The following is an 18,557-nucleotide window of genomic DNA, read 5'->3' on the forward strand; positions in this document are numbered from 1 at the left end:
TGGGTTAATTTGAAGGAAATCGAAATCTCACATCACATTTTATAAGAGCTTTGTGGGGGGGGTTACTTGATGAAGTTTACCAATATTGTCTCTCCTGACCTAGCGCTGATGTAAGTATTAGGATTTGCAAAGTTGGAGCAAAATCCGGTTATCCTTTCTCTTTCTGTGAAGTAAATTATTTTGTTCTTTTTAAAATTTCGACTTTTTGTGGGGGAGGTACCAGAAGCAGTGGGCCTGTATATTCCATCTTAACACCAAATCTTGGGTTAATAAAATTATTGGCATGTGTGAAATTTGAAGACAATCGGATTCTTACATCACATTTTATAAGAGTTATAATTATTCAAAATTTTGATCCTTTGTGGGGGACGTACTTGATATAGTAGACCGGTATTATCCATTTTCGCACCTGACCAAGCACTGATGCAAATGTTATGATTTGCATAGTTGGAGCAAAATCGGATTATCTTTTCTTTTTCTGTGCAGAAAAAATATTTTTTTTTGAAAATTTCGACCTTTTATGGGGAAGGTACCAAAAGGAGTAGACCGAAATTGCCAATCCCCAAACACGATCTAAGTTTGACAAAAATATTACGATGATTATGTGCACCAGCCAGCCAGACAGACGGACGGATGGACATCGCTAGATTGACTCCAAATGTCCTAAAACAGATTTGGTCCAAAGAGACCTAGGGCCTAAAACTGTTATTTTAACGAGGCACGTCCTGGCCGTATCAAATGATATATACCGTCTCTAGCCGTATAGCTGAGGGTATAAATGGGTTTTTAGAATGACAGTATACGTTGTCGTGCGTTTGCGTGTTTGCAAATTTATCATACATAATTTCGTATCAAATTGCAATAATTAATCATTTAGCGTATTATTTCAAAGATCAACTGCAATCCATATAACTAAAAAAATTATCGAACAGACCCAATATATGAAGAATATCTGTATTTCTATCTGGTAACGCCATTGTAAACAACACAATACAATGACTTATGACTATTTATAACAACTGTGATCACTTACCGAAAATAGTAAAAATCTCGTGACAAAAGCTCTCTCAATTTACACTCGGAAGATGAATGAAATCGGATGCGGTGTTACTTTCGTAGTTGGATAGTTGAATCTCGCCAATTGTACAAAAACATGCATAAAAAGTCATCAATACAGCACGAACACGAAAATAAAAAAACGTAAATTTAACACGAACCCACTAGACAAACTCTGACAAATACAAAACACCACGTTCGTGTTAATTCAATACCCTTATGGGCTACATTGGAAATCACCAAGGGGATGGAGAGTGTGAATGTCAAAATGTGTAACGACGCAACTAAAGATCGTTTTACTGTCACTTGTCTGGAAAAATGTAAACAGAGGAATTCCGTGTCTGTGAATCGCTCTATGAAACAATCAGGGTGGTGGTGCTGATGATATTTATTTGGATGCGAATTTGTTAGGCGTTTGTTTTGGAATGGGGTGAGTGCGTTATTGCCTCACAGTTTACGTTTATGCGTTGCTTGTTGTCAACAATGGGAAATAGATAGTGTCTGTTAGTATTTTTAGATTTTCTTTAATTCTCTTTTCTTTTTGCCTATTTACTTAGTCGCAGGCTTTTGTTTTTGTAATAAATCGCCTTTAGAGCGATGCACTTATTTTTTTATCGTCCGCTTGCTGTTGCTAAGTGAATCGATTGAGTCAAGGTGGTAGTGTGGGATAAATAAACACTTTCCCGAATAATCTCGCTGTGATGAGAGAACTCGACTTTCTTCTTTTTTATTATGAGTTTTAGAACCACTTTATTTCTCAACTTAATTTTAATTAATTCAATTAAACAGAAATTTAAAATTATTAAATAAAACAAACATTCAGATGATAACGCTCAGAAAATTAACACGTTCAAAAGAGCACACGAATATGACCGTAAAATAAACGGACGTACGTACAGCTGAGTTGTATAAACGAAGCGACAAAATGAACTGTCTCTATTTTGTTTTGTCTCCCCTTTTTGCTCATCTGATCGACACGCAACGGAATGGCGATGAGTGATGCCAACGTTCATAAACTGTGAAACCCGCTATTTTTATGTGATAAGATTAAATAAAGGACGTTATTTATAGGCAACAAAAATAACATAACGATTTATAATGAATTACCAGAAAGCAGTGGCCTGGGGCTGGATTCTTGTTCTATGAAAATATGAAATGAAAAATATTTCCTTTATAAAATTTTTCATTTGACATTTCTTTCCTTTATAAAACTTTTCATTTCACATTTTCATAGAAGTAGAATTGAGGCCCTGGGCTACATCTTATTAAACATAAAAACACGTATGTCGCAATTTTCATTTTATGAAAATATGAAATTAAAACTTTTAAAAGGAAAGAAATGTCAAATGAAAACTTGTATAAAGAAAATATTTTTATATATTATAATATTTTCGTAGATCATGAATCCAGCCCTAGAACTGCACACAAAAATATAAAATCCCGAACTTTTAAGGTAACGATGCATGAGCTACATTATAAAGGAATATCAGCGCCAGATTTTATTAATTTATTTAATTTAATATTGGAACTCTTAATAGATAACTTACTACACTGACAAACATATAAATGGACACAATATCAACCGCGATTCTTTTATTTTTAAAGTTTTTATTTACCTCATGGCGGAGATCAGCCCGATCGAAATTAAAGCGTTCGTACTTGTTATTATTTCTCCGAGCGTGAACAAATATCTCGACGATGACATTACTACTGCCAGTTTTGCGCAAAAGTAATACTCCTATCAGATAATGCTATAAATTTTACTATTAGCCACTAATGTCATGTCTAATGACATTCTTGTAGTAAACACATGCGAAATTCACTTTAATAATCAATGTTACGCTACACTGCTCCAGAACGCGGAATATTGGTGACTATTTATTTGACCAATAATCGGTCGGTTTCTTTGGCACAACGTGAATTCATCCATCGCATACTGGTGAAACAATTCGACGTTTAGCCGCTCGCCTTGAAGTGACTGGCGCAACAAAATATGCTGCAAGGCGTGGCAGACCCCGGAGTGTCCGTTCTGCAGAAATTTTGCTCAGACATTCATATTACCTCTAATATGTTTGGCATTTAAAATGGTCCACGTTTCGGTAAGGCTCCCATATAGCGTTACTTTTTGGTATTTTGAAGGTCTCGGCCACAATTTCAAACCCAATCATGGGTATCTTGACATTTTGAGTTCTGAGCAGACAAAATCACTCCCTGCTAAATTTTGTGAAGATAAATCCACTATTAGTATTGACCATATATATCGGCACTTCAAAATTTTAGGTATTGTGGAATTATGTATTTTTTTAAAACTCCATATACTTTTCGGATATGGCGAAAATAAGGTAATATTTTGAATTAATTTTTAAAATATTTTGACATCATTATTTTTAATTTTTTTATTCAAAAACACTGATAACAGCTTGTATTCGATGTTTCAATTTTAAAAATTTCACGTTTGATGAGAAAAAAAAAATAAATTATTGCACTTCAAAAAACCAACGATAATTTTTTCCTTCTTCTTGCGAAAATCGGAAATATTTCTTAACTTTGCCACTGTGTAATTAGAAAACTTAACAAGATATGGCTTTAAAATTTTCGGTACTGATGTAGTGTTCTATAATAGTTTAAAAACATTTATTCCAAAAGACGAATTTTATCTTTCAATTAATCTCCGTGTTTTGTGATTTCACCCCTCTGTGCGTCGCGGGCCAAACGATTACTGTGTATGATAAGCGCTACAAAGCAATGATTAACGACTTATTTTTGCCGCAACTTGATGAGTTGGGATTGGAAAACATGTGGTTCCAACAGGACGATGCACGTGCCACAATCGGTATGCTGAAGGATACATTTCCTGGGCGCCTAACCTCCCGTTTTGACTTATCCTTCTTCATTGTTCTATGGTTCACGCGATGTACACAAACTTGTTTTGAAAATGTTAGCAAATGAACAAGTTATTTTTTTTTTTGTAGTGAACACCCATATGATATGTAAACTAGCCGTTCACACACTAAAATAAATAAACCAAATCAGTTTGTTACAATGAATAAATGGAAAAAACTTACATATACTTCTGACAAGTTTTTCATAACTAATCAAATATCTTGGATTTATAATAATAATAATGCCAAACTTGTTTGTGCACTCTTAAATTTCATTAAAAATAAGAAACGAACTTCATTTTTTTCGTGCAAATAATAAAAAATTATAAGAAAAACAAAATAAGCATCATTTAAAAAACGCTACTTTGTCAACACTGGTTGATAAATACACACGAATATGTACAATCTATTACAATTTACGGCGATAACAGTTAAATAAACAAACCCCATTCATTCTGGGTACACTCACCTTACATGTTTGAACAAAAATTAAAAACCTGTATTGCATTATTTTCAAAGAATTCGAAACGACGAAAATGATTGATTTAATTGTGTTTTCATTGTTGATATGAAAAAAGATTCAGAGTCAATAATCGAGTATCTATTTAGACACATATCGCAAATGTGGTTCCATAGTGTAGCGGTTATCACGTCTGCTTTACACGCAGAAGGTCTCCAGTTCGATCCTGGATGGAACCAGGTGGATTTTTTTTCAATTTTTATTACATAATTTTGCTTAAATATGTAAAGAAACGTGATGAACGGAATACGAAAGTCGCTTAATAAGAAATTATGGAACCTAGTCAGACGCGCTAAAACTAAAGTATTGAAATGATATGATATAAGATGAAAGAACATATTCCTACAAGAATGCAGGAATTTCCTATAGATATACTTAAAAATGTAATTATATAATAAAAAATAAAAAAAAAAATAATTTGGGGCTATGAACAAAAACAATATGCTATGCATCAATATTTTACGCTAAATTTGCAATAACCAATCAACATAAAATATACCGACTCTACCATGGTAGAAGAATATCAGTAGACGCATCGACACAGCTGCTAAAAAAATAAACTGTCAAACCAATTTTGAAAATGCAATTTTTGAATGAAAAATTATTCAAATTTTCAAAATATTTTGAAAAAGGCATATTATAATAATCCCGATTGACGTCGTACCTATAAAAAACATATAAAAAACTACTTATAATTGAACAAACATTTTAAAATTTTTGGCATTCTGTGTTCCCAAGCGTTGATGCATCTACCTGTGTTTTTTTACCATGGGCTCTACCTAGGCTATTTGTCTTAAACCCCCTTTCTGAACTGTTTAGTAGTTTAAGTATTACCATATTTAATATATTTTAAATAATATATGAATTTTAATCATATAAAACCTTTTATTTTTCGCAAAAAAACTTTATGTAGTTATTTTTTTCACTGGGCTTATGGGAATCAGCGTCTCCAAGTGGTTCCATAGTGTAGCGGTTATCACGTCTGCTTTACACGCAGAAGGTCTCCAGTTCGATCCTGGATGGAACCAGAAGGTGAATATTTTTTTTATTCAGCTGCTAAAATTGAAATGTTATCAATTGTTTAACAACAATAGGAAACATGGCACAATAACAGGAGCCAAAATAAAGCTACCCCTTTGGTGGACTTAGATCAATTTCGGCCCATAATTTACACTTCTTCTACGAAGAAACTTGCCGATGACTTAAAGTGGGAACACACAGAGCGCTTATCTAGCTGGCTTCTTCGGAAATGAACAAAGGAGCCTTGAGCCAAAATCGATCTAATTCAACCTAAAACACCGCTGTTCATCTACGAAGAGGCCAGCGGATGACTTAAGCCAGCCAAATATTCGCTTTATGTATTTCCATCCTTAAGCCAGTAAGTATAGCTGCATCTTAACTCTATGAAGCAAAACAATTATCTGTTCTGTACATATCAGTGCGTATTTCACTATTTTTTTTTTTCGAATTCACATCAAGTAACAAAAATTACTTTATATTAACTTTGTCATTCTGTTTGTAACGTCCCCAAATAGTCGTCGTAGACCCCATAAAGTATATTCATATATTCATAATCAGCTTAAAATTCTAAGTCGATTTAACGATGTCAAAATTTGGCAGAACAATTTGTATTATGTCTAGGATGGTTGATATTGACATTTTTTTTTTTTTTTTTTGAAAAAAGTTCCTTAGCTTCTTTTTTACTTGTTTTTATTTTATATATTACATACTACAAATCAGATTTAGATATAGCTCCCATATATCTTCAACCGATTTCGGGTTAATTGTTCACCAAATGGCTAATATAAGTCCTAATGACCAGAATTTTGGTACATCTGACCCAACTCAGTCTAGAAGCAAGCACATCAAGTTTGGTAAAAGTCGGTTCAGATAAAGCTTTAGCTCCCATATATATGTTTCATCCGATTTGGTGTTTTAAGTCCCTCACATGCGTTATATGCACTCCACAACAATGATATTTGGTACCAAATGTCAGATACATCCCAGAAATACCTCTGCCAAATTTTATCAAAATTGGTTCAGATTTGGATATAGCTCCCATATATATCTTCAACCGATTTCGGGTTAATTGTGCGCCAAATAGCCAATATCAGTCCACATGACCTGAATTTTGGCACACCCGACCGAATTCAGTCTAAAAGCAAGTGCATCAAATTTGGAGAAAATCGGTTCAGATATAGCTATAGCTCCCATGCATGTGTTTTATCTGATTTGGTGTTTAAGTCCCTTATATTCGTAATATGCATTCGACCACAATTATATTTGGTACAATATATTTTATAGAGCTCAGAAATACTTTTGCCAAATTTTATCGAGAACGACTAAGATTTGGATATAGCTCCCATATATATCCCTAATCCCATATATATCCTAATTTCAGGTTTATTGTGCAAATAATGGGTAATATCAGTCCAAATGGAGTGAATTTCGGGACGTAGGTTTCCATTTTGTGGAACTTGGCTCCGATATATATTTTTTTTAATATAATCCTTCTCGAAGTGATATCATGCACTCTATAGCAATGTTATTTGGTATAAAAGATTAAAAGTCTCCGTCAAATTTAGTGAAAATCGATTCAGAATTGGATATGCCTCCTATATATTAGTTCCCTCAAAAACCAAACTATAACAGCTCTAAAGCCAAATGTTGATAGGTGGTATGATCTACTTCAAATAAATTCTTTTGTTACGGGAGCTATACTAAATATGCATAGTGGTGTAGGCATCATACAGTTGGCCCCGCCCGACTTTTCACTTATCCTTACTGTTTTTTTTATTGTGTAAATGGGCAAATCATATACCGAAATATGTATAGGTAAAATTTTGAACAGAACCAAATCAACGGTCCAAAAAGTAATTAATCGGTACAAAAAATAAAATATAATTAAAAATAAACCTCTAGCAGTCCGTCCCCCGAATCTCAATTATAGAGAAGAACGAAAATTAATTTTACAACGCTCCTAAAATCTCTACAGAATTAAAAGAATCATTAGGAAAAGAAGTTTCTGCAGACACAGTACGTAGGTGCATCAATAGGTCTGGATATAATGCTCGCACTAACCACGAGAAACCACATTTTAGCGACAAAAACAAAAAGAAGCGTATGAACTTAGCAAAATATTATAAAAAAGACAAATGACTTCTGGGAAAAAGTAATTTTCTCCGACGAAACAAAATATAACAGTTTTGGGTCGGATGGACACACTTTGGTTTGGCAAAAAATGTGGGATGAGCTCAATCCGAAGAATACTCGGATGCAGCAGGTGTTGGAAATTTGGAATTCATTGTGGAAATAATGATTAACACCTTTTACATGAATATTTTGAAACAAAATCTGAAGCTAAGTGCTGAAAAACTCAAGATTCGTGATAATTATAACTTCCAACAAGACAATGACCCCTAGCACACCGCTGCTGAAGTTAAGATGTGGATCGCTTGCTATTGCTCCACCACACGTGCTGATTACTCCCCCACAAAGCCCCGATTTGAATTCTATTGAGCATTTATCGGATCATTTAGAAAAATGTATCCGGTATCAAAGAATTTCCAGCGAAGCTCAACTCAAAGAAATACTTCTGACAGAGTGGTGTAAAATATCGGCGGACTACACTAAAAAGCTTGTGTACTCAATGCCCGACCGACTAAATGAAGTCTTACGACTCAAAGGGTATCCTACCAGGTATAAGGTACAACAATTTAGTTCTAAAGGTGAGAGTACATAAAAAGCTTTTTTTTCGCTGGCTTAAGTCATTGGATGGCTTCTTCGGAAAAGAATAAAGGAATTTAGGGCCAAAATCGATCTAGGTCAACCTAAAATTCCTTTGTTTGTCTTTGCTTTGTTCCACTACGAAGAAGCCAGTCAACAAAAGATGTTTTATGTATTCTCATCTTTAAGCCAGTTAAAAAAGCGTTTTATGTATTCTCACATCGATCGAGAAAATTTCAATATTTTTTTTTATTTATCTCCAGGGCTACCACGACTTATGCTGTGTTAAAATATGAACTTGACAAGATCTCGATTTTTTTAATAATTTGGTTGTGACAAATATTTGCAATTTTTGTTGGTAGTGTTGAATATAAAAATAAGTCTTATAACTTTTGAAGTATTTTTGAGGAATTATTAATTTATTCCATTTGCTGCTCACTGTATGCGTATTCCAAATCTGTTGATACCGTTACTAACGACCAAACATACCTTCATACAAATGTATGTAAGTGACGTTTCCTATTGCATGATATTCGAACAAATGTTTATACTACTGTGTCTGCCTATTTTATATTGGGTTTTTGTCAACACCTTCCCAAGTGGTTCCATAGTGTAGCGGTTATCACGTCTGCTTTACACGCAGAAGGTCTCCAGTTCGATCCTGGATGGAACCAGATGGTTACTTTTTTAAGTAATTTCTATATTTTTTTTTTTTTTTGAAAAATTATATTAACCAAAGACCATGCTGATATACCAAATTAAACAATTTATTAATTTTTACTATTATTATTTAATACTTCTCAAATACGAAGCGCACCGTTTTTCATCGCTTCACATTTCTTTTTATTCAATGCACAAGCAAAATCTAGTACAACTAAACACACACAAATCCGTATTCATTTTATTGCTAGCAAAGCAACAACACATTTGCTTGATGTGAGATACTAAAAAAAACCACCACCTCTTTTCCCATTCACGCTGTGTGTTCATATGGCTGATAACAAATTGTGTGAAAATATCCGTCGTCTACCGTGAATTTTATGAATTCGTTGTTATTTCAGTTTGTTCTTTATTTTCGCTATTCTCTTATAATTCTCATTCACTTGATAGTAGTAGGCATTGAAAGAGTTCAGCATTAGCGGAGAAAAGCATACTTACCTGGCGTAGGGGTTACCGTGATCATGAAGGCGGTTCCCCCGGAGTGAGGCTTGGCCATTGCACATCCGGCTGAGTTGACCTCCGCGATTATTCCTAATGCGAATAACTCGTGCGTGTAATTTTTGGTAGCCGGGAATGGCGTACGCGCCGTCCCGACATGAATTAATACATTTGAACTTAGTTATGTTGAAAGGAGGGCACGTAAGTGAGGTTTTATTTGAAAATGCGTCGAGCAGTGTTGTCAGATATGGCAATTTCTTGTCAAACGTGTTGCGATTTTTAAATACGTTGGCGGTTTGTAGAATTGTTGGCGAATTATAGGAACTTACACATTTCATCTATTTTGACAAATACTTGGATAATTTATGCACACAAAGGCTGGAATATTGAAGAAGTTTTATATGCTAGACAAATCCAAAAAAAAAAAAAAAATATCGAAAATATGAAAACTTTTAAAGTTTATGTTCAATTTAAAATGTGACATTTATCACAAACATAATTTATGTTGTCCGAGAACCTCAACCGCTCCATTCTGTGTATATGAAAGCCTGGAGGGTAAATTACAAAGGGGAATAAATATTTTAACGATGAAATTTCAAACAGGTAAAAAAGCTGTAAGTTCGACCAAGCCGTACTTTGAATACCCTCCACCATTGGAACGAATGTGGCAAGAAAATAAAATCCGTAAAAATTCTCTTAAAATCTTAAAAATACCGGATGTGGCCGTTATAATAGTAGGGTCTATACGACGACGTGGACCTGCATAGGCATATTTTGTCATAAGCCATTACAATATTCAAATGCGAAACTTTAAAAAAAATCGGTGAATAATTATATATTGTCCATCTCTGTACTCAATTTTAGTTTGATAATAATATAACGATGTATTAAGTTTAGACGAAATTGGATACTCCCTTGACGGTTGTCGTTCGTACCGCCAGCCAGACAGTCAAACGGAAGGACACCGCCGAAATGTCCAAAACGGATTTCATCGAAATAAACCTATTTCTATTCAGCCTATTTTGGCTGCATCAAATGATATATACCCTCTGTTGAATATTTTGACATGCTTAAAAAGGAGTTTTTAATCATATTTTGAAAAAAGGCCCGGAAGCCCGTGATGACTCGCTGGAAATTTCCACCAAAATAATCATCGTATTGTTATCTGTAATATTGCCGAAGACACCATATACCAACGATTAATGGTTTTAAAGGAATCTAAACCTGATGATTTCAAAAATGCGACAGAGGAAAATTCCCTCTTTTCCCTATTTGGGATGTAAACTTCCAAAACGCTTATACAAGGGTTTTCTAATTTTATCTCTGCATTCTGGTGCATTATTCCTGTAATTATTTTTAATACCCTCCACCTTGAAAAGGAGGGTACATTAAGTTTGTCATTCCGTTTGTAACACCTCTAAATATAGAGGTACATCGATTTGGGATATTCCCCATATAACGGTACCTCCCGATATTCGGTATTTTGACGATTTTTCCCACTTTTTAAATGGATTTGTCTAAAAAATGGTATTTGTAATTCATAATGAGTACTACAGCCAGCGTCAAAACAATGTCCATATTGGTCCTAGTCACATTTGTCCACGAAATTATTATTGTCTATATAGGCTCCCGTTTTAGTATGGCCTCCTTATAATGGCTCCAACCATTCTCTTACCGATCTTACTGAAGTTTGTATTTTAAAGTGCAACATGTTTGAATCCAGATACTTTTGTATAAAAATATTTTCTTTACTTAATGATAGAGGCTATTATATGGGCAGAAGCCAGCCCGGCAATCGTCCTTTTTTTAATGTTTTTATTCAGTTAATTTAAAATTGTAAGTGGTGTCTTTTTCCCATTCGTTTCGACATACAGAAACATATAAGTTAAAAAGTTTCCTACTCCAAAAGAAAATTGTATACCATAATAGGTCCTTACAAACTCACATTTGCGACAAAGTTATTCAATAAAGCGCTCTACTTGTAGGTTGTATGGTGTAAATAATATTTTATTTGTGAATATTTCTGGTTATTTTGACAGAGTTTAAAATGTAAATGCCATAAAATAAATATCTATAAATATGTATGTATGATTATTATTGCACTTATTTCGTATGCTATGTAAGTATATAATTGCTATATAGTTTTGCTGATGATGACTTAGTGGTGTTTTCGTGTTGTAGTTCTAGCCAGTAGAGTAAGTAGCTGGGACGACTGAAAGAAATGCTAACGAAATAATACTTATAATGCAACTTAATTGATCGAGAAATTCCTTTTTTTCTTGGGATGAGTATTCGAGTAATGCTTATGATTTTGCCGATGAGACCATTAGGTGAAAGCAATAGTAGGTGAAAAACAAAGCAAGGACAAACCAGCACTGGGAACGAAGCAGAGATGCAAAAAAATCTGGAGATAGCTGAGATACATGACAATCGTAGTGATGATATCCCACGGGGGGAATATAAAGATCAGCTCAATATCGCCGCGCTGTAGTAGGTCTGGGAACACCTGATGTACGTGGACGTGCTATCGATGACTTGACACGAACAGGTTGTGTTACCGAATCGGAATTGTAGCTGAGATAGACATGTGATAAGTCCACAAAATCGTTGTTATCTTTGGTCGAAGCTTTGGAGTCGGTAATATGTTTGCGCATATTGTTACCGGTGTAGGCAACACATTTCAATTGCCACTCACCAATATCTTCATTCCAATGGGTGTATTCGTTAATCATTGTTTGATACTCTTTGGGTATGTATGAATTCAACACCAGCTCACACAGAGCCAATTCGCGTGAAAGTGAGCGAATGTTTTCGTAAATGGCCTCCTTTTCACGTTGATGTTCTTGTTGTTGGTCAGCTAATTCGGATTTAACACCCATCAACATTTGCATAACGCGATGAATTTTCTTCGTTATGCCGGTATTGGCTTCCTGTAGCGATGAGTAACGTTCTTCGATGTCAATGCGTTCAGTTTCTTTTTGTTGTAATGTTTCGCGCAACATTTGCTCGGCTTTCTCCCGTTCTTCCAACTCCTTCAGTGATTGTTCTAACAGCTCTTCCTGAGTCTGGGCCTTTTCCAAAAGATTTTCACCACCTACCAAAATCTTGCCTTCCAAAGACTGAAGTTTATTGCGCAACTGTTCTTGCTCCGACTTGGTCTTAGATATTTCCATTTGATGTTCACGTTTGCGTTTCTCTAGAGCCTCCTTCTTGGCTTGTTTCAATTCTCGCAAACGCTGCTTCTCCAAGGCTTTTTCGGTTATTTCATTCTGGTTCTGAGCCAATACCTCGGCTTCTATTTCCTCCTCGTCATCATCTTCTTCTTCTTGCACCTCCTCAACCTCTTCTTCGAGTTGCTCCTCTTCGTAACCTTCCTCCAATTGTTTGCGTAGACGTTCAATTTCTTCCTGGAAATGCCTGAGCAGGGCATCCTTTGGCTCTTCATTGACATGCATACGATTTGTGATGTTTTTGGTGCGACTAGCGTATCGGAGAGTGGAAATGGTTTCCATATAATTAGTGTCTGCTGGCGATATGGTGGCACACATGACGGTCTTCGAATTACCGCCCAAGGAATCTTGCAATAAACGAGTCAATTTAGAGTTTCTGTATGGAATGTGAGAACTTTTGCCATCCACCAATGCGCTTATGACATTGCCCAATACCGAAAGGGATAAATTAATTTTTGTAGCCTCCTTTAAACGTTGTCCGGTGGCCTGAGTCTTGCTTTGCCTCTCAGAGCCGGCCAAATCGACGAGTTGCAATTTTCCCATCCTTACATGTTGCTGGCCCCCTTCTCCCAATTCACTGCGCTCAATGGTTATGGAGAATATGGCATGTGAACGTGATGATTCTTGGTTCATTTTGGTAGCTCCCACAACTCGATTTTTATTGCCCAATCTCATAATGTTCTCCAAATCGTCGGCATTGTGTACCACATAACCGCTGAGATCTTTAACGAACACACCTATGTCAGGTCGTTCTTTGACTTCTAGGCTTTTTGTTACATCCTTTCCCAGCAAATCGCGAACTTCTTCATTGTAGATCTCCATATAGCTTACCCTTACCAAAAATTTCTGATTTTCTTTAGCCTTGGCAATGTGACCGAAGATGTGGGCAAAAGCATTTGGAATAATTCCCTTGGTTTGAGGACTCTCTGGATTGCCTGACATGGTGTAGGTTTTACCGGTGCCCGTTTGACCATATGCCAGGATGGTGCCATTATAGCCTTCCAAGACCTTTTCCACAATCGGTCTGGCAGTGTCCACATACAAATCCAATTGGCTACTATCACCATCGAAAACATTATCAAAGTAGTATGTTTTAGGTGGCTCATTGGCAGTGGCTTGAGGCTTTACTACTGTAATAGCCCTTTTCAGTTTGTCCACTTTGATTACACCCAGTGCACCCGCAGCCACTTCATTTTTATCCATGGGCCTTGCCCGTACCACAACTCGGACATTTTCTATTTCGGCTTCTGGTTCCTGATACTGCTGATCATTTGTCATCTTCCTGGTGTATTATTTTAAAATCTTTAAAAACTTTATTTGGGTTTTTCACTTTTGTGAGTGTTTTTGGTTGCTTAGTATTTTCTTCCAAAATCGATTTTCTTGTATCATCAGCTGTCAATTTCACCACCAAAACAAATGTGGTGAAAAAGTAAATACACCGTGTTGCCAACGATATAGCAAAGATATACGTTGCAGTGTGTAAACAATTCAAAAGGAATTTGAACACAACGTTTACATAAGGGGTTAATTTTCCCATCATGATTTATTTGGCATAAAATCCGTGGTTACAATAAGCATTTTGAAAACACTCGAATTTGAATGTTTTCTAAAATTTGTATTACTGAAAAGAATACACACACATAAACAAATAAAGTTGACATATTAAGCCAAGAAAATAAAAAAATTAAATCATATCCCAACATACCAAATTGACTTGAGAATAATATTTTAATAAGCTTACAAACATAAGCCTAAAGCTTGAGAAAATCTTGAGAATGTATTGAGAAATGTTTGTTTAACAATTATAGAATAATCGAAAAGGAACCTTATTCATAAGCATATTCTTGTAATTGCAGAATAAGCTTACGAAAGTAATATTTTATAAAGCTTATTTTTTCAATGGTAAAAAATATTTATTTATTCATTTTTTAATTATTTTACACATTTCATTCATTGATTGCCATCCCAGCTGTCACTGCATCCTGTTGCCTTGATACCTAGATGCTTTCTTTCCCCTTATTTGAGCTTCTGTATCTCCTCCACTTATTCTTCACTTCTGTTGAATTCCTGCAACTTTTTGACGCCTCCATTCTGAAATGAGATTGAAATAATTTATACTACAGATTCCCAGATTTATTATTCATCATTACCTTAGAGTTTCGTCGGGAAATGGGTCCTAAATTCGCGTGATTTTGATTTTAACCAAAGAAAATAATTTTTTGTTGACAATTTTCACAAAAAAAAAAAAAATCAAAACAAATTTGTCAACAAAGGACAGATTTGAGAAAAGTTTGTGCAAAAAAGTGTTTCTCAAGCATTGTTGAAAAATTCTTATGATAAACTATTTTCATAATATTATTCTCAAGCTGTATTGTATTTTTGGTATGTTGGGATGGTATCATAGCCTTACAATACGTTTACGTTGTAAAGGATTTAGAAAACTCAGTCGGTTTAAATTGTCAATTCCATTGTATACACCTCAAATAAATCTTCATAACCCAGGTTAATCCGGATAACCAAGCAAAAAAGACAATTTACACTGTCGCCGTTGCCCCAAACACACACACACACATATATTCCGCGTTGCCATTTAATGTGTTGCCATGAGACACTCCGATTATACGATTTTTCTCAGTTTTCGATTGGTTGGAAGTCGACTTAATTATCCCTAACTTCTAACGTGTGTATCAGCGGGAAGGGAAAGAAGAAGGTAATTTTATTTTTGTAATAAAAAAACACAAGGGATTTTATTAAATTAGAAATTAGGACAAAATACAAAAAATTGTATGAATGCAGTAAACGACTGTTAAATAAAAGAAGTACTGAACAACAACAAAGCAATTTGGCCAAACTAAAAGAATTATTTTCGAAGAGGAAGACTTTGTTATGACCACCACGTTTGTGCGAGTTTCGAAATAAATAATAGAAGCAAATCCATTCATGAATAAAATTATAATAAATATATTTAGTGCTGCAAATACTTCCATAAGGAATATCCAAATAATACGCCAACGTCACTTTTGGAAAAATATGGACTGTGAATTATTGCAACCGCCTTGTGAGGTACAAGGCATGGTCGAATTGAAGAGGGAAAAATTTGCTAAAGCCATACAAATACCACGTTTATGGGTGCGTGAGGAGAAGGCACAGAAGGTATTGCCAGTGGTTAAGAAACTATTGTTGAAAATGGAAAAACTTAAACCTGTCAAACCATGTACACTGAACGAAGTAGATGGCAGAGAGATCCTGCTGCATCCCACACCAGTTAAGCAATGGGAAGATTTGCCTTGCAATGAATTAGAGCAGCATGAAGTGAACAAGGAGAATTTTGCATTCACACAGATACAATTGACCTACGACAATTGGAGAGCCGATGAAATTCTAAAGGCAGTGTTGCCCAAAGATGAAGAAGGTTTGACTTCGTATTCTCGCATTGGTCACATTGTCCATTTGAATTTGCGTGATCATTTATTGCCTTACAAAAACTTGATAGGTTTGGTTCTGCTGGACAAGGTTGCTAACTGTAAAACGGTGGTGAACAAAGCTTCCACGATTGATAACACCTATCGTAATTTCCAACTTGAGTTGCTGTGTGGTGAGCCTATCTATCAGGTGGAGACCAAGGAGAATGGAGTGTTTTTTGAGTTTGATTTTTCAAAGGTCTATTGGAATCCCCGCCTGTCCACCGAACATGAACGTATCGTTCAAATGCTAAAACCGGGTGATGTGTTGTACGACGTTTTTGCGGGTGTTGGACCATTTTCTGTGCCTGCTGCCAAAAAGAAATGCACTGTTTTGGCGAACGATTTGAATCCCGAGAGTTTTCGGTGGTTACAGCACAATTTGAAACGGAACAAGTGCCAACAAATGGCACAATCATTCAACAAGGATGGTCGCGACTTTATTCTGCAAGATATCAAACAAGATTTGGCGAAACGTTGGCAGCAATCAAAGGAAGATGAAAATTACAAAATCCATATTACAATGAATTTACCTGCCATGTCTGTAGAATTTTTATCAGCATTCCGTGGATTATTCGAAAGGGAGTGTCATGAAAAGACAATTAATTTTGAGCAGGATAATTTGAATTACCCCTTGGTACATGTGTATTCCTTTGCTAAAGGTACCAATACCAAAGAATTGGTATTGCAATTGGTGGAGGATAATCTTAAAATGCCATTAAAAGATAATCTTGAAGGCATTTATTTTGTGCGAAATGTTGCTCCCAATAAAGATATGTACAGGGTATCATTCCATTTAAACAAGGAAATTGTAACACAACCCATTGTTGTACAGCCAGAGGAGGAATTCGAAAATCATCTCAAACGAAAAACCGAGGGAGAACAGGAGGATATGACGAATGTTTCCCAAAGTAAAATTAAATGCCTTTGAACTTTTTTTAAATAGTATAAACAAAAGTTAATAAAACACATTTTGTATACATCTGAATTTTCATGGTTTTGTTTTTCTTTTAGTTTAATATGGGTCGCAGGTCAAAGCAAAAATCGGGAGCAGGTGCTGCCAAAAAGACCAAAAACATTTTCAAGGTCAATGACGTTAAACAGAAGAAGAAGCCCAAGGAAGTACAGGGCAAGCTTAAAAAGGTACATCTATTTTTTAAATGAATTTAAGGTTAAAACAATAATACTAATTAAATATCATTTCATTTTAGATCAAGGAAGCTGTAACCAAAAAGCAAGAAAAAGTTGATGCCAATCTGCGTGAACTTCACAAAGACTTGGTGGTAAAGAAGCCACAACCGTCAACCTCGAAACCTCTAAAGGCAGGCAAAAAACCAGCGGCAAACACCAAAAATGTTTCAGACAAGTTGGGAGATTTAAAATTCTAAAGTAATGTAGACGAAAACATCCACGCCATAGTTGTGTTTTTAACAAAGCCTTCCAAGAACTTCCAAGACTTTACCCCTTATTAGACCCGATTTTAGTTTTAGTTGTGTTTATTTTAGTTTAAGACGTCAAGTAAATAATTATAATCATATATGCTTACATATATTGTAAACATCTAGAAAAGATACTTGATTATGAAATGTTCATATCAAACCGGATATAACCCTATAACACCACCGTAATATTGACTGATAAAAATATATTTGTGTGTTTGTTTTAAACATTTTGAGAAAAGCTGATGGGAGGTCATGCCATAGTGCTCCAACACTTTGTCTTTTTTTAATTAAGTGCATTCAACAGATTAATATTAGGCAAATTCCAAAACGGCATTATGACGCGTCCACATGTTGCGGATAGTAGAATTGCTAATAGATATACTTGAATGAATTGAATATCCGAGTGTCAATGCTCCTTAGGCTGACGAGGCAATGTTTAGGCGCCCCTAACGGTGGGGTGTTATGCTACCACGTATATATCACTTTCATAGGTTTGCAGTCAAGGTATCGGCTATATCTGACGGAGTTTCGTTAATAACTGCGCTCCTCAAGGAATGTTGGGTTGAGTTATCGTTTAGTTATGGAAAACGAAATTTTAAAGGATGTGTCAGAACAGTATCCCTGTGGACACCTGGAAAAGCCCCCCTTCCTGACGAGGAAGAGGACATGGATGCCACGGCAGTACAGGCCTCAAACTCCTGATAAGGTTTGACTCCCAACTCAACCTGAATAGTCCCATCTGCCCTAATACCAATACGTCGGTAAATAAAGACAAACCCACACTCTTAAGGCATGAGGTAAATGGAGCATAGAGCGGAAAATGGAAGTGCCTCTTAGCTCTTCTGACATCAAGAGCGCCAAATCCAAAGAGGTGAGGAATAAAAAGGCATGTCGGCGATATGTCGATGGGGATCCATCAAAGCTTACTGATAAAGAGTTGCCGCATATCAGGATGAACCTGAAGTTCGTTAGGAAGTTCGAGAAGACATATTCTAATGCAACACTAAAGGAACTCCCGTGGTGGAACCAGTCGAGGTCTAAAAAAAGACAACGGCCGCAGAAAACTCCTGCTCATCCAGAAA

The 18,557-nt window shown here is 35.6% G+C and overlaps 3 protein-coding genes and 4 non-coding genes across 7 annotated transcripts; 6 read left to right on the top strand and 1 right to left on the bottom strand.

Annotated features, from left to right (window-relative positions):
• The first annotated feature begins 4,564 nt into the window (after nucleotides 1-4,564).
• TRNAV-UAC (transfer RNA valine (anticodon UAC)) lies at nucleotides 4,565-4,637 on the top strand. The gene has a single exon. It is a non-coding gene; the product is annotated as a tRNA-Val (tRNA).
• A 776-nt stretch (nucleotides 4,638-5,413) lies between these two features.
• On the top strand, nucleotides 5,414-5,486 carry TRNAV-UAC (transfer RNA valine (anticodon UAC)). Its single transcript has one exon. It is a non-coding gene; the product is annotated as a tRNA-Val (tRNA).
• Nucleotides 5,487-8,785: 3,299 nt separating this feature from the next.
• TRNAV-UAC (transfer RNA valine (anticodon UAC)) lies at nucleotides 8,786-8,858 on the top strand. Its single transcript has one exon. It is a non-coding gene; the product is annotated as a tRNA-Val (tRNA).
• A 476-nt stretch (nucleotides 8,859-9,334) lies between these two features.
• LOC131803354 (U1 spliceosomal RNA) lies at nucleotides 9,335-9,499 on the top strand. The gene has a single exon (XR_009342536.1). It is a non-coding gene; the product is annotated as a U1 spliceosomal RNA (small nuclear RNA).
• Nucleotides 9,500-11,321: 1,822 nt separating this feature from the next.
• LOC101898167 (kinesin-like protein KIF3A) lies at nucleotides 11,322-13,951 on the bottom strand. Its single transcript, XM_005190761.4, has one exon. The coding sequence runs from the start codon at nucleotides 13,848-13,850 to the stop codon at nucleotides 11,814-11,816; it is 2,037 nt and encodes a 678-aa protein (XP_005190818.1). The 5' UTR covers nucleotides 13,851-13,951; the 3' UTR covers nucleotides 11,322-11,813.
• A 1,337-nt stretch (nucleotides 13,952-15,288) lies between these two features.
• LOC101897994 (tRNA (guanine(37)-N1)-methyltransferase) lies at nucleotides 15,289-17,333 on the top strand. The gene is made up of 3 exons (XM_059124437.1): nucleotides 15,289-16,944; nucleotides 17,048-17,176; nucleotides 17,245-17,333. The coding sequence occupies exons 1-2, from the start codon at nucleotides 15,513-15,515 to the stop codon at nucleotides 17,050-17,052; spliced, it is 1,437 nt and encodes a 478-aa protein (XP_058980420.1). The 5' UTR covers nucleotides 15,289-15,512; the 3' UTR covers nucleotides 17,053-17,176; nucleotides 17,245-17,333.
• LOC101895576 (tRNA (guanine(37)-N1)-methyltransferase) lies at nucleotides 17,054-17,677 on the top strand. Its single transcript, XM_005190743.4, has 2 exons — nucleotides 17,054-17,176; nucleotides 17,245-17,677. Exons 1-2 carry the CDS (start codon nucleotides 17,054-17,056, stop codon nucleotides 17,419-17,421), a joined length of 300 nt encoding a protein of 99 aa, XP_005190800.1. The 3' UTR covers nucleotides 17,422-17,677.
• The last annotated feature ends 880 nt before the right edge of the window (nucleotides 17,678-18,557 follow it).

Source organism: Musca domestica, unplaced genomic scaffold (assembly GCF_030504385.1).
Source record: "Musca domestica strain aabys unplaced genomic scaffold, Musca_domestica.polishedcontigs.V.1.1 29, whole genome shotgun sequence".
Lineage (NCBI taxonomy): Eukaryota > Metazoa > Arthropoda > Insecta > Diptera > Muscidae > Musca > Musca domestica.